Source organism: Fundulus heteroclitus, chromosome 7 (genome assembly GCF_011125445.2).
Source record: "Fundulus heteroclitus isolate FHET01 chromosome 7, MU-UCD_Fhet_4.1, whole genome shotgun sequence".
Lineage (NCBI taxonomy): Eukaryota > Metazoa > Chordata > Actinopteri > Cyprinodontiformes > Fundulidae > Fundulus > Fundulus heteroclitus.
In genome coordinates, this window is record NC_046367.1 from 5,898,736 (window position 1) to 5,912,354 (window position 13,619).

The 13,619-nt window shown below is 38.8% G+C and overlaps 1 protein-coding gene across 4 annotated transcripts in view; it reads left to right on the forward strand.

Moving 5' to 3' along the window:
* The window catches only part of LOC105921041 (diacylglycerol kinase beta), a 309,320-nt gene that overhangs the window by 115,617 nt on the left and 180,084 nt on the right, over positions 1-13,619 (forward strand). For all 4 annotated transcript variants that reach the window (XM_036138804.1, XM_036138806.1, XM_036138803.1 and 1 more), the window contains 3 exons: positions 288-364; positions 8,550-8,570; positions 9,016-9,166. In XM_036138804.1, coding sequence (XP_035994697.1) covers positions 288-364; positions 8,550-8,570; positions 9,016-9,166 — 249 coding nt within the window. The remainder of the gene's footprint in view (positions 1-287; positions 365-8,549; positions 8,571-9,015; positions 9,167-13,619) is intronic.

Sequence of the window (13,619 nt, forward strand, 5' to 3'; positions counted from 1 at the left end):
TCTGTGTTGGAGTCGGAGTGACTGTTGGATTAGAATATATAAATGAGAGGGACACAATGTCCCCTCTGTCTAACCACATGGGTGACTCAGCAATTTGCCACATCTGATCTTCCTGTACAGAGGAGTGTTTATCAGAGGACTCATCAAAGACATGCGTCTTTACTTTTACTTACTTTTTACTGTTTTATTGAAAGACCACTCTTATTAACATGATAAGCACTGCTCTGCTGTGTAGATCGCTGGGAACTGAAAAATTATAATTAGATTGTCGCTGCTTTCATCCACAGACTCCACAAAGAAGCTGAAGGATGTTCTGGAGGAGTTTCATGGTGGAGGAGTTCTTTCCAAATACAACCCAGAGCAGGTAGGCCTCCACAACCTCTCGGTGCTCATTTATTTCTTTGTCATATTTTCTCATGTCTGTTGCAGACGGGCACCATAACCTACTCCCCGCAACCCTGCATGGATAAGTGGGGTGTGCATAATGGCTGGATATATATAGTGACACAAAAAGGGCATTTTACTACTATTTTATTACTAATTTATCAAAAAGCTTGGTCATCTTTCCCAATTTCAGCTAAAGACACACCCTCAGAAGCAACTTTGCCACTTGATGCCAGTAAAACAGCTCCAAGCTAGACCATAGCCTTTGTGCAGTTTGTTTAGGCTTTTTCCGTCATTTGTAAATCACATTCAGTGCCACTATAAACAGACACAAATCGAATATTAACTTTTTACCTGTTCGGGTGGAGAATAAGGATTCTGATTCAATAAGACACCTTTAAAGGTGCATAAAGAGCAGGTCTGAAGTCCTGATGATCCGGATAGAAAACTTAGAAAGCGCTTTATTAGTTCTCTCATTTAAAACATCGGGATCATAACCAGAAGAAGCAGGAGCAAGAGACAAAGAGAATAACACTTTCTGCTACCTTTCAATGTCTCATCTTTGCATGCTCCCTTGCATAGTCCAAACAGGCAGGATTGTGTCGTGAACGTGTAACCTTTGAATGTGTCTTTTGTTCTTTAAACATTTCTCTGACGGATGATGTCAACAAGAGCCTTAAAGACTCCCACGTACTCTGATGTACTTTTGGCATATTGTGAGCTTGGTGGACTCCATCTTGACTCTCTGCAGACGTTTTAGCCTTCATAGTCAAGCGTACTGTTGCCTACATTTCTTGTGGCAAATTCCTAAAATTCCATCGCTTCAGTCCATCACCCTTTCAAACAATTGTACCCAATTGACTCACTGTTACTGATCAAAATGCAGGGTTTTTGAAGCAAAAGGGATTTTTGAGGTGTACTGTATATTGTCAGCAACCAAATATAATTTTTAGTCAAGCTTCCAGGAACAGGCCACAGGCAGCAGGTTTTCTCTTCACTGTTTATAACCAGGTTTGTGTTCCATCTCTGTGTCCTCCTCATCCTGTTTCTCTCTCTCTGCTGTTTCCCCCTTTTTGTGCAACATTCATACATCGACCAGAGCAAATTATTATCCAATGTTATATGATAACGTGAAATTGTCTGTAGTTGTTGCTCTAGAAAAATGACCTGATGCCCATGGTTGGCAAATAACTAAAAAGTATAACAAAGTATAGGGGCCTTGCTTGTGCAGCCCAGCAGTCCTGCCATATGTAGAATAAAAAAAGCCTTTTTGTCTGCCATGAAGGGATCAGAAGAGTTAAAATATATGCCAGAAAATAACATGAAAAATAGATTCATGCTCAGAATTCAACTTTTTTAAGGATATTGGCCTTAAACATTTGATCAGCCTAGGAACAGCCAGGAATAAATGCACTTTTTATTATTTTGCTCAACCTTTTGATTTCGGTCTTGTTCTTCTTTTTTGCGTTCTGAAACTCTACTTAAACTGGTTTATGATCCATCAGAAGAAATGTGAATGCTTGGAATTTTTCCCATGTGATGTTGATCGGGTGTGTATGTTGTCCTAAAACTCCACATTGCATTAACCTTTGATATTGGAAAGAGAAAAGAAGATGATAGGGAAAGAAATAGTGTGATTGAATAGTGTTGTTCCGCCTCTCTGGCATACTTATGCTGTTTTCTGGATGACCACTCACAGATGGCATCCGTATTTTATCCCGCGACCATCAATGTGGGGTCTACTCTTCATTTTTGTCTGTCGGTGGTGCGCTTTGCTACATTAGGGGCTGGGCTTAGCTGGGGTTGAAAGTGGAAGGTTTAAAGGCACCAACTAAACATTGAAACATTGCCAAAAAACAACTGAATAGGGTTTTTCTGTTTGCTTTATGCGCTTGGAGTGTTTCTAGCAGTAGAGACTCAAATGGATGTACAAAAATTTGCAAAATTTGTATTTTGTACAATAGGTCACCTTTAAGGTTTGCTGTAAGTGTGATCTTTGTCATTAATGACAAACAGCTCTAAACACATATGGATACATTTGTTTTGTGGTGAAACTCAGTTTCTCTGGTGTTAAACTCTCCTGTACGTTCCATTAAAGCAGTCCAGTCTGCTTTGACTAGACTGAAGAGATTAGTCAAAGCAAGACTCTTCTAAATAATCAATCAATAGTTTCCTTAATTTTCCCCAAAATAGCTAATATCTCTATAAACCTATCTGTCATGGAGCTTTCATGTAATGATTGAGCTGGATATAGAAAGCTGTAATGACTGGATAGACTCTTACATCTGCTGTATCAGAGGCCAGTTTACCCAAAATAAACTCTTCAGAATGTGACAAACTGTATCATTTTCTAGTAGTATCAAAGTCTCAGATCTGCTATTTCCATTTTTTATGCTCTTCATCACTTGACTGTAAGAGGCTTCTTAGTATTTTTTAAGAGTCATGATGAACAGTCTGACTGGAGATTTGGCGCCATAAAAGCTGACTTTCCGAGACCCAGTCTCCACCTGGCGCCAGGACGATGACCATTCTACTACTGCCTTTGCCGTGTAATATAGACACACACACACACACACACACACGGATATATGCGTTGCTGTGAGAAAGTGCCCTCCCTTCTGTTTTTGCTTTTTTTTGTCACACTTTGATGTTTCAGATCACCAAGGCATTTTTATAACCAAATAAATAAAACTTATTAAACCAACCTGGACCTGTGTGAAATACAGGAAACTTGTTGTCCGCATTAAATCCTGAATTAATTGTAATTTAGTTACATGATAAATCCCAAACCATGATTACTGTCTAAATTGTAAAATTAAGAAATTAATTAAATAGAACCTAATCTGACAACACGAAATAGACTACAGGATCCCAAATAGCAACTCATCATGTCCAGAGCAAAGGTAATTTAGAAACAGATGAGAAACTAAGTAACTGACAATAGTCAGTCTAGAAATAAAGCCTTTTCTAATCACAACACAGCGAATATTTCCGAATGGAGGAGGGGTCGGCCTAAAAGACTTTCCAAGAGTGCCTCAGAGAATCATCCGGGAGGTAAATTGTAAAGCCAGGAAGCTCTGTAGGCCTCATTTGCCTCAGTTTAACATATGCTGTTTAATGGCTTCTTTTTCACATTTAAATCATTCATTTGTCTATATCAAATTTAGCAGCAGTGCTTCGGTCTGAATTCCTTGTTACTGTTGCCCCACAGACCCTCTTTTACCCCTTTTCTGAGCTGTGTGACCCATTCTAGGTTATGCCAGTCTACTGCTGTAACAACTAAACAAAACAGATCTAACACGTACCTGATCAGACATTTGTTTGGTTCCCTGATGTAGGATTTAATATAGAGGTATTAGTGTGGCCTCATCCTTACAAGTAACTAAAGGAATTCTCAATCTGCTGGTCCAAAGTGGTCTGCTATCAGATTCTAACACACGATGGGAGTTTAATTTAGCAACAGTGCAGTTTTACCAGTGGCCTTCACGGGCACTAAACCTTGTAGTTACAAGTTTAGCGCTCCTAGTGGCTAAAGGTTTTACAGTGCTGCTTTAAGCTGAAATGCAGATGTGGAATTCTAAAATGGCCAGCCAGCTTGATAATGTGTAGCACTGTCTGTTCTACACATTATCAATCTGGGCCTGCTCCCATTGAATCCATTTGGGGAAAAGGAAGGACATTCTGCAAGACTTTCTGAGCAGATTGAGCAAAGGGACACTCAGTGCCTGCGTACCAAAGGTTGATGTTAGACAGTCACGGTATCAAATGAAAATGTTGTACGCAGCAGGTACCATGAGAAACCACCTGAAGATAAGCTAGTCAAGGCACGTCTTGCTGTTCTTCTTTCAAAGAAGAACTTGTGGATTCTTACGAAACAGCTGTGATAGCAGCAGCTACGCGTGCCTCCTCCTGCGCTGCCATGTTTATTTTGGTTCGACTGCGGGCTCAACGCCTCTTGCTTTCGTTACAGCCTTAAATCTTAATACTGCAACGTGATTGTCCTGAACCATTTTCGATTTGGCTTGATCAGTTGCGACGGGAGCATGATGACATAGATTCTTGTGTGTTTGTGAACGCACAAATACCGCAAGAATTCAGCTCGCAAGCAAGGTTAGGGGTATGCAGCAGAACAATGATCCACAGCACAACAGCAAGTTCACCTCTGAATAAATAAAAATGAATAAATTTTACAGTATCCAAGTCAAAGTCCAAATTTAAATCTAATTGGGATAATTTGACATGACCCAAACAGGCCATTCCTGCTGATAAATCTTTTGATGTAGCAGAAATTAAATAATTTTGCAAAGACTTGAGGTACAAAATTTCTCCCCGGTGATGTAAAAGACTTATTGTCAGTTATTGCAAACCCCTGATGGCACTTATTAGGTAAATGGAAATAGCTCTAACTGCGACAGTTTACTGTTTTACCACAAAAAAGGTTTCAGCATCTGTGCCAAGATGAAAATGATTAAATGAACCATATAAACGTGTCAAAGCTACCCTTGGGAAATATCTACAGACTGGCAGCCATGTGTGAAAGTCCTCTCGCTCGAATAATGCTTGTTGGTTTGACTTGAAAATAAACACATTTTCCAGAGGGACTAACATTTTACGATTGCATCTGGGTACACTTACATTCTAAGACGTCTAAATTAGTTTTATGTGAAAGCATTTGTGTCTGCTGTGGCATGTGTCCATATAATGTTATTTCTCTGAGCCCACAGAGATTCTACATAATGCATGGTATTTTACTGCCTCCTGGTTTGCTTGACCAAATAAGGAGAAACGAGTGATATGAATAAAGGCTGGCAGATCTCTGAAGCTCATGGGGTCAGGTCAGCAGTTTTGGGCTGAGGGAGGAGCATCATCGCTGCTATGTCTTCTTCTATATTGATACAAGTGGTAGATACAGCTAATCCAAATCTAAAAGTCAGCAGCATTATGTAATTTAGATTGGTGTTAAATTAAGGAAAGATTAAAAAGCAAAGGTTATTCAATATGGTTGGTCATGTTTCTCTATAATCACAGAAAAGAGAAAGGTGCTGTTTTTATTCCACTGTTGAAACAATACACACAATGTCTTTTTACCAGGTTTGAAAAATATTTAAGGAACAAGGAGTTTAATGTCTTCTAGGAAATTGTTGAAAATCTCTGTGTAAAGATGAAAACTCCATCTGTGGTGTGCATTGTTTTTTGTCTCCTCAATTGACATCTCTCTAACTCCTTCATGTAGCTGTCACAGACCCGTACTCACAAAGATTCTCAGAGTCTCACAGAGAGCTCAGAGCGCTTAAGAGTGATTCAGATCGCTGCTGAGAGCGACTCCGAGGAAGGAGAGGAGGGAAAGTTTTATCTTAGAGAGGAGGTGTGGTTGACCCCGTTGCTAGGTATGACCCTGTCTTTTAAGAGCCATAATTGGTTGATAGTACAAAAAAATGCACACAAATGTGCTCTTAGTAATGAAAGGAGAGAAAGTAACCGATTAGACTGGATAAAGAAATGTGTCATGATGATGAAATTAGCTAAATAAAATAAATGCCAGACACCATCAAACTTTTTTAATGTACCTTGTAGAGATCCTCATCTTTACTTTGAGTTGTGCCCGTATTCACAAAGACCCCAAGAGTCCTCTCAGAGAACTCCTATGTTAGCCTAAAAATTCCTGCCTATGGGTCTTAGCTAAAGAGTCTAAATGTTGACATTTGTAGTGTTTCTGTAATGTAGAGTTATGTGCAGCTCAATTGTAAATAAAACCATGTTTCAGCATCTCCTGTGTAATGAGACTTGAAACAGATGCCCATCATTCTGAAAACCTCTCTCCGGAGTGCTTAGATTGCAAGCTGTCAACCTTTTTTTTTTACCCTCCTAAAGAATTTGTACCAGTGTACAGTAAAAAAAAAAACAAAAAAAAAAACAACTTTTTTCTGCATAATATCCAACACAGATTAAGGTACTCTGAATCACCAAATTAAGGTGATTCAGAGTACCAAAGCAAATGGGAAACTTTTTAAAGTTTAAATAGAGATTACACATTGTAATCTGAATGATTTCTGCTTTGTAATGTTTTCCTGTGTGACTCAAAGACATCAGCAGCAGTTGTGATATTCATAATGCTTTTAGAATTTGACCAAAGCACTTTGAGTAGTGATCTTCATGAGTACCCTTTTCATTGTAGCAAGTCAACACGTGCTCATTAATTTTCTGTGATGAAGAGATGACAAACAAGATGTCTTGCTATTACGCAGCATTTACCATTTAGATTTTCTCAGAACATTGGACATTCATGGACATCTTTTTACCCACTTTTCAGGTTGACTAATCCTTGTCTTTATTTAGCCTAGAAAATTATCTTCAAAATGGGAGTTATAAGCCAGTCCAAGCTCAGTTAGCCTAAACAGAGATGTTGAAAGATTGACTCTAACAACATTTATAACATGGTCAGCCAGATTGATAATGTGTAGCACTCTCCGTTCATCACATTATCAATCTGGATCTATTCAGGGAAAGGAGGAAAAATCAGCAAGAATTTCCAAGCTGAGTGGTCGAAATCACACCTAGTGCCCGCCTACCAGATTTTGGTTTTAGCCAATTACAGTAGCAAATAAAAATGTTGTAAGCACCAGGCACCATTCTGCGCTGCCATGTATTATGGTGCTCACCTTAAACTGCAATACTGCAACGTGATTGGCCGATGCGTTTTGGGTCTGTCTGAAACAATTGATGCAGGAGGGGGACAAGAAGGATTCTCATGTGTATATGACTACACAAATACCGCGAGATTTCACCGAGATTTTCCACCGTATGCAACGATCTCCAGGTGTTGGTGTTTGTTCTTTTTGTGTGTGTGTATATATTTTGGTTAATAATTTGTTTTTTTACATTTTGTTTGCTTTAGTTATTTATCCTTAAAGTGTAACTCACCCCCAAATCATCTTTTTTGCAGATGAACTGTATAAACTAAGAGTGCTATTTTAATGTTACAGAGCATTTTTGTACATTTTTATGTGAACTTGTTTAGTTCTGCAATATTTGCCTTAAAACAATCTTAGTGCTGCTCTCTTTGGGTTGAACAGTGGCTATTATAGTTGAGATTTTCTATTTGTACAAATGGTACATGCTCTTATTACTGGTACATGTTTTTGTCACCATACCCCTGCATTCTAGTATAAAACCATCTCAGTAAATGACATGCAAGAAACTCAGGAGTTGGAATCACACAAGTATTGAGAGTGCTGATAAATAGTATTTAGTGTTATTGCTTTTAACGTTAGATAGTCAAAAAGTTATTTATCCTCAATAATATTATGTTACTACGGCTGCATATTTAACCCGTTGAACCACTGAAGCTAATTAATTTACCCCAGTGGAGATGATAAAGTTGATTGTATCTACATACTAATACTTGTATGATTTTTAAATAGGTTTATGCAATCATTCCTTCTACTGTTTAGGTGGTGGATTAGCCAATCAGCTTTCTCTGTTTCCACCATCTTCCCTGCTTTAGAACTCTGAGGTGCACTAAAAGTCCTCCTCACTACTCCTAACATGTTTTCACTTAGCAGCTCTCTTAAGGCCCATTTTTTATGATTCTTAGTTATGATTCTTGTTCAATTTATTCGGTTTCTTTCTGTGTTTTCATTCTATTATTTTCCCATTTTTCATGGTGTCTCTAAGGTCTCTGAGTCTCCCTGCTTCCGCCTCAGCTGCTCCATGTTCTCCCCTGATCAACACACCTGCATCCTGTGTACTTTCTTCACTCCTCCCTAAACATGGAAGCTCTCTAGTTCTCATCGTTCATAGCTGGGTTCTTGTATTTCTCCTTTAAACTGCCATTATCTCTGTTTCTTAGTTCTTTGCCCAAATTCCTGCCTTTATTCCCCGACCTGTTCCTCCTGCATCACTCATTAGTTCTTCTTAGTTTATTAAAGTTGTCAATTTCCACAGTCTGCCATCTGCGCTTGGATCCTTCACAAACTACAATCAGGACAGTTTTGTGGTATTTGTTTCATGGAGGAAAAGGAAGTCACATGGACCGGTTCTGTTTTCTGTGTGATGGCCTTTTCCACATGGTCAGCACCACACACCAAGTAGCTAACTCCCTTCTCTTGTTCTACCCACTCCTTCCTTACTCCTTCCTCCTTCTTCCGTTACTTTTTCCTGTAAAGATGCAAGATGTTCTGAACCAAGTAAGCCTCAGCCCAGTGCTCTGCATGCTGTGTGGTGTCTGTGTTTGCAAACTGCATGCAAATTCTGTCCACTGACATGACATAACCCTGTGTTATAAACTGCAGATGGTCCAGTCCCTGTCACAGGGGAGTAGGCCAATGCACATGGGGGACGTTTTTTTTTTTTAGTTCAGTGCTACTGTCCATCTGCTCTTGGACAGAGGGGTTATTTTGTACCTCACACGTTTGCTGTCTTGTATTTTCTGTTTTTTTTGTTTTGTTTTTCACGCCAATAATATTCAGCCAAACTTTAAGCTTATCAAGGCATCTAAACTAATCCTAGGAGAACTTGAAGTGAAAACCCAACCACATTACAATCCTCATTACTGTCTCCTTTTGTTGATGTAAGCTTTATTCATGACGCTACCTCAAGAATCTAGTTAACATCTCCTCTTTTTTGTTTCAGCCGATTGACTATGAGGGCTTCCAGCTCTTTATGGCCACCTACCTGGAAAACGATATTCCAGAGGAGCTGTGTCAGCATCTGTTCACCTCCTTCAAGAGCAAGACGGGACGTTGCTCTCCAGACCAGCCTCAGGCCGGAACCAGCTTGCTGGGTACGCTGATGTTTTGTGTTTGTGAAATCCTTCCAATGAAAACCAATTTGATGCTGTATCTATGTTGTGTTCTTTATAGATAAAGTTATCTGTTAAGACCAAACTGGTTAAATCTACCCCAGAAATATAGGATAATAGCAACAGGCCCATAAAGCTGTTTCATACATGTGGGTTTCTGAACATTCATGGGAATCCTCCAGTTGTGCATTTGCAGATTGCTCTCCACCTTCATGATTAGTTTCCTTTTAATGTAACTGAGAAGGATCACATTGTTTTGCTTTGTTTTTCATTTATGGGTAATATAATGATAATTGCCATTATTATTTTATTTCATTATATTACATTTCATTATATTTATTTCATTGTAACTTTGTACATCCCAAAGAAATGTGTCCTCTACATTACACCCATCCCTTAGAAAGCAGCTGTAACTTTGTCGCCTGTCTGGATTCTTTTAGATGCAACATGAAGTGTTGTCTTTTAAAGATATTCTAGCCCACTTTCGTTGTCAGAAAGGTTCCGTGTAAGGGATTTCTTGATGCTAAATGTCTGATAGTAATAAGTCCAAGTTTAGGCTAGTAAAATTGAGCCAAAGAGATGTAATTAATCAAAATGAAGTCAAAGGGGTTAATACAACAGAAACATGTAATTTACCTAAAATGTCACATTGGATTGGATATTATTTCCCCTTAATGAATAAACTTTGTCATTTAAAAACATATTTATTTAATCATACAGGTGTTTTCTGGTATTCAAACTTATTTGGGGCGGCAGTGCCACAAGAGTTAAGGAGTTCATCCTGTAACTGGTGGGTTGCCAGTTCAATCTCCCGCTCCAACCGTCTCAGTCATTGTGTCCTTGGGCAAGACACTTCACCTGCATTGCCTACTGGTAGTGGTCAGAGGGTCCGGTGGCACCGATGTATGAAGCCTCGCTCCTATCAGCCTGCCCCAGGGTAGCTGTGGCTACGAACACAGCTCACCACCATCAGGGTATCAAGTGGTGAATGAGTGACTGTAGTGTAAAGCGCTTTGGGGCCTGAAACATGACAAGAAATGTAAAAACAAAGGACATATTTATCAGTGATGAATGCCTGGGGTCCGTTTCACAAGGCACATTTCATGAAAACTCTAAGTTTGTTTACCATGAAATCAGGGAAACTCAGAGATTCAGTTTCACGAAAAGAGGTCACTCAACCTCTGTCTGTTACAGCAGTAACCTCCTCCCTAGAACTAACCAGGTCAGGAGTAGGTTTTTCACAATTAACTCAGAGTGTTCTCTGTCTCCGCTCTCCTTAAAGCCACTCATGCCATTTCTTTCCAGTCAGTAGGTCTGTTACACACATTAGGTGTCAAAAACACAAACCTGGCATGTCCTTTTGACGGGGACCAAATGGATAAAGGAGTGTCATTAATTTGCAGAGAATTAAATATTCGTCAGGAGAGGGTTATCAGACTATGTGTAGATGTTCTTTCATATCCAGATAGTAATCTTTATGAGCGCTACCGTTTTACCTCACAATCAGTCACATAGATCCACGACCTTATCTGTCCTCACATTTGCAGCATTACACGTCGGAGTCATGCTCTCACATCCCAGCAGGGTTAATGTGTAGCGTTACTTTTTTACATAACATGGGAGATGCTGAGCACCTTAGTAAGGCAACAGTGTACAGAGCAGTAAGATGTGTGCCTGGCCTTGAAACGGCTTTTACCCCCGCTTGTTAATTTAGCGGGGAATAAACCCATCTGAGCCATCTCTTAGGACAAAAGAAAAAAGCTGCATGAAAGAAAAATAAATAATTGTATAAATATGCTAAAAACAAGTAGATGCAGACATGGGGAAAATAATTGGACCATCCTTGTTTTCTTCTATTTCATGTTAATGTCTGTCTTTTGGTTAATGAATTAGTAACTCCTGTGTGTATCATGTGACTATAACTATGAAAATAAAATCAGCTAAAGAAAAAGATTTCCCCTTAAACCAAATAAACCAGTTTTTATCCAATCTATGGACACCGTTTTCTTCAATGTTTTTGATGCATATTTTGACATATCTCATTAAAAAAGGTTGATGGAAACAAAATCTGAAATGACTTCCTCAATTTTGCTTGAGGTGGTTTTTGGCTTTTCTGAAAAATTGTTAATGGGCAAAACAGGAGATAGAAACTTGTTTGAATACGTTCTGGCGTAGCAAACATTTACCTCACATGACTGATCAGCTGTTGCCGTTTTCCTGGATATTCCCATAACACGCATAGAATAGCATTTCTTTCTCTACGTCTCTGGACTACATGTAACATCATCAATACCAGTTGACATGACAGAACAATTACAACTTGCCTGATAGCAGCACATACCTGAAAACTTCTCTCCATTTTTGTCTGATGTGTGGTCCATGCTGGTTTGCAACCTCTACTTCCTGTTTATTACAGCCATGGATAACGTCAACTTTGGAAGAAGTTACTCTTTGTGTAGCCTGGTTAATTTGTTCCAAATCAGATTTTTGCAACATTTAAATGATTCACTCATAATTCCCATGACATTTATATGGAAACAAAGCTATTGTGTAGACGTTTTCTCAATAGAAAACACTCACTGAGTGATGGGCTATTTTGTGTCAATTTGTTTTTGTGTAGAGTGCACCCTAGCTTTCCCAAATATGTAGATATACAGTCAAATGTCTTTCACTTGGAACAATACAACCACAAACCTCAATATATTATGTTATGAATCCATATGATAGGCATGGCGGTGGATAAGGATGAACTGGTAGGAACATGATACAATTTGTTAGAAATTCATAAAAATCTTGCAGAATAGGGGAAAAACGAATGTTTGTTGCAGCCATTTACAGGTTTACTTGTGGTACCAATCAGGATTTAGCTCCGTCCATGTTCCCATCACCTCTGACCCGCTTCATTGTCCCAGCTGAGGAGAAGCATCCTCACAACATGATTCTTCCGCCACCTGTTTCACCGTGAAGATAAAGTCCAATATTAATTTTCCCCAAACACAGCTTTTTGTATTCAGACCAAAAAGTTCCATTTTAGTCTCATTTAACCAGATTTTCTTCTTTCACATGTTAGCGTTGTCTCCTATGGCTTCAAACAAATATTAACTACAACTTGTTATGGCTTTCTTTCTGAAACGTTTTAATTCTTTGTCACACCAATATAAGAATCAACAATCTGAAGTGTGACCATGTGTTGCCCTGGTGAATCTTTTTTGAGACAGAACGTGACTAAGGATGTACAAAGATAACATATACAGACACAAGACATATAATTGCCACGCTACTTTTATATATAAATTAAATCAGTTAATTGCACTGACCAACACACTTCCTGAGAAGCTTAAAGCGTCCAAATAGTCTTTCGAGTCTGATAATATTTGTATCCGACTCCAAAGAGTCTGATATCAGTCCTTTTGCAAACGATATGAATTACTGTGTTGCATGAATTAATCACCCTAACGCCGCCTCAATGACACATACATGCCTCCAGTAGAAACTGTGCAATAATTTTAATGATTTTACTAATTTAAAGGCCAGTGTCTGTATTCACAAAGAATCCTAAGACTAAAAGTGGCTCTTACTGACGCCATCTTACGAAAAATCTGAGAATTTTTAGAGTTTTAAGATTTTTCTTACCTTGGTAAGTTAAAAGTTATTGACAAAGCACCCTAGGCCTTATGAGAGCTCCTAAAGATAAAAATGCTTGGAGGAGTGAGGGGGACTTTTAGCGAACCTAAGAGTGTCTGAAGCAGGGAAGATGGTGGAACAGAGAGAGCTGATTGGCTGATTCACCACCTAAACAGAGGAGGAAATGAGCACATAAATTTTGTTAACAATCATGTAAGTATTACTATGTGTACAACTTTAGCATCCCCATAGAGGGAAATTGTTTCAGTGGCTCGACGGGTTAAAGGCGCAGCTCTAGTGACATACTTTTATTGAGGTTAAATAAATAATAGGAAAAATATTGTGTAATCATGAATAAAAAGTGGACAGGTAAAAGAATATAGTACAAAATAAGTGTTTATAATGTTACATAAATGCTCTCAATAATAAACATTTTAGAAGAAATGGAAAGAGTCGCAGAAAAATATATACATAAACATACACTCTCGATAAGATGAAAGAGGTGAGAATGTATTTGCTGTATTGTACATGATGTTGTTAGTAGCCTAAATGGTCATCTAGAAGTTTGCTTGTGTGATGCCATCTCCTCTCTGTCTTTTGATCGCTGGACTGAGTGCCTTTCACTTTCCCGGCTGGTGCATAAATGCGCTGAGAGAAAAATAACACATTGATCTGCACTTCATTTTCAATTTGGTCAGAGGGTCATTTTCAATTTACCTTTCAACACTCCTCTATTTCCCTCCCAGAGCTATGAGGACAGTGGTGCTGCATCTCTAGTTTTTTTCCCACCTTTTCTCTCCAGTGGTTTTTC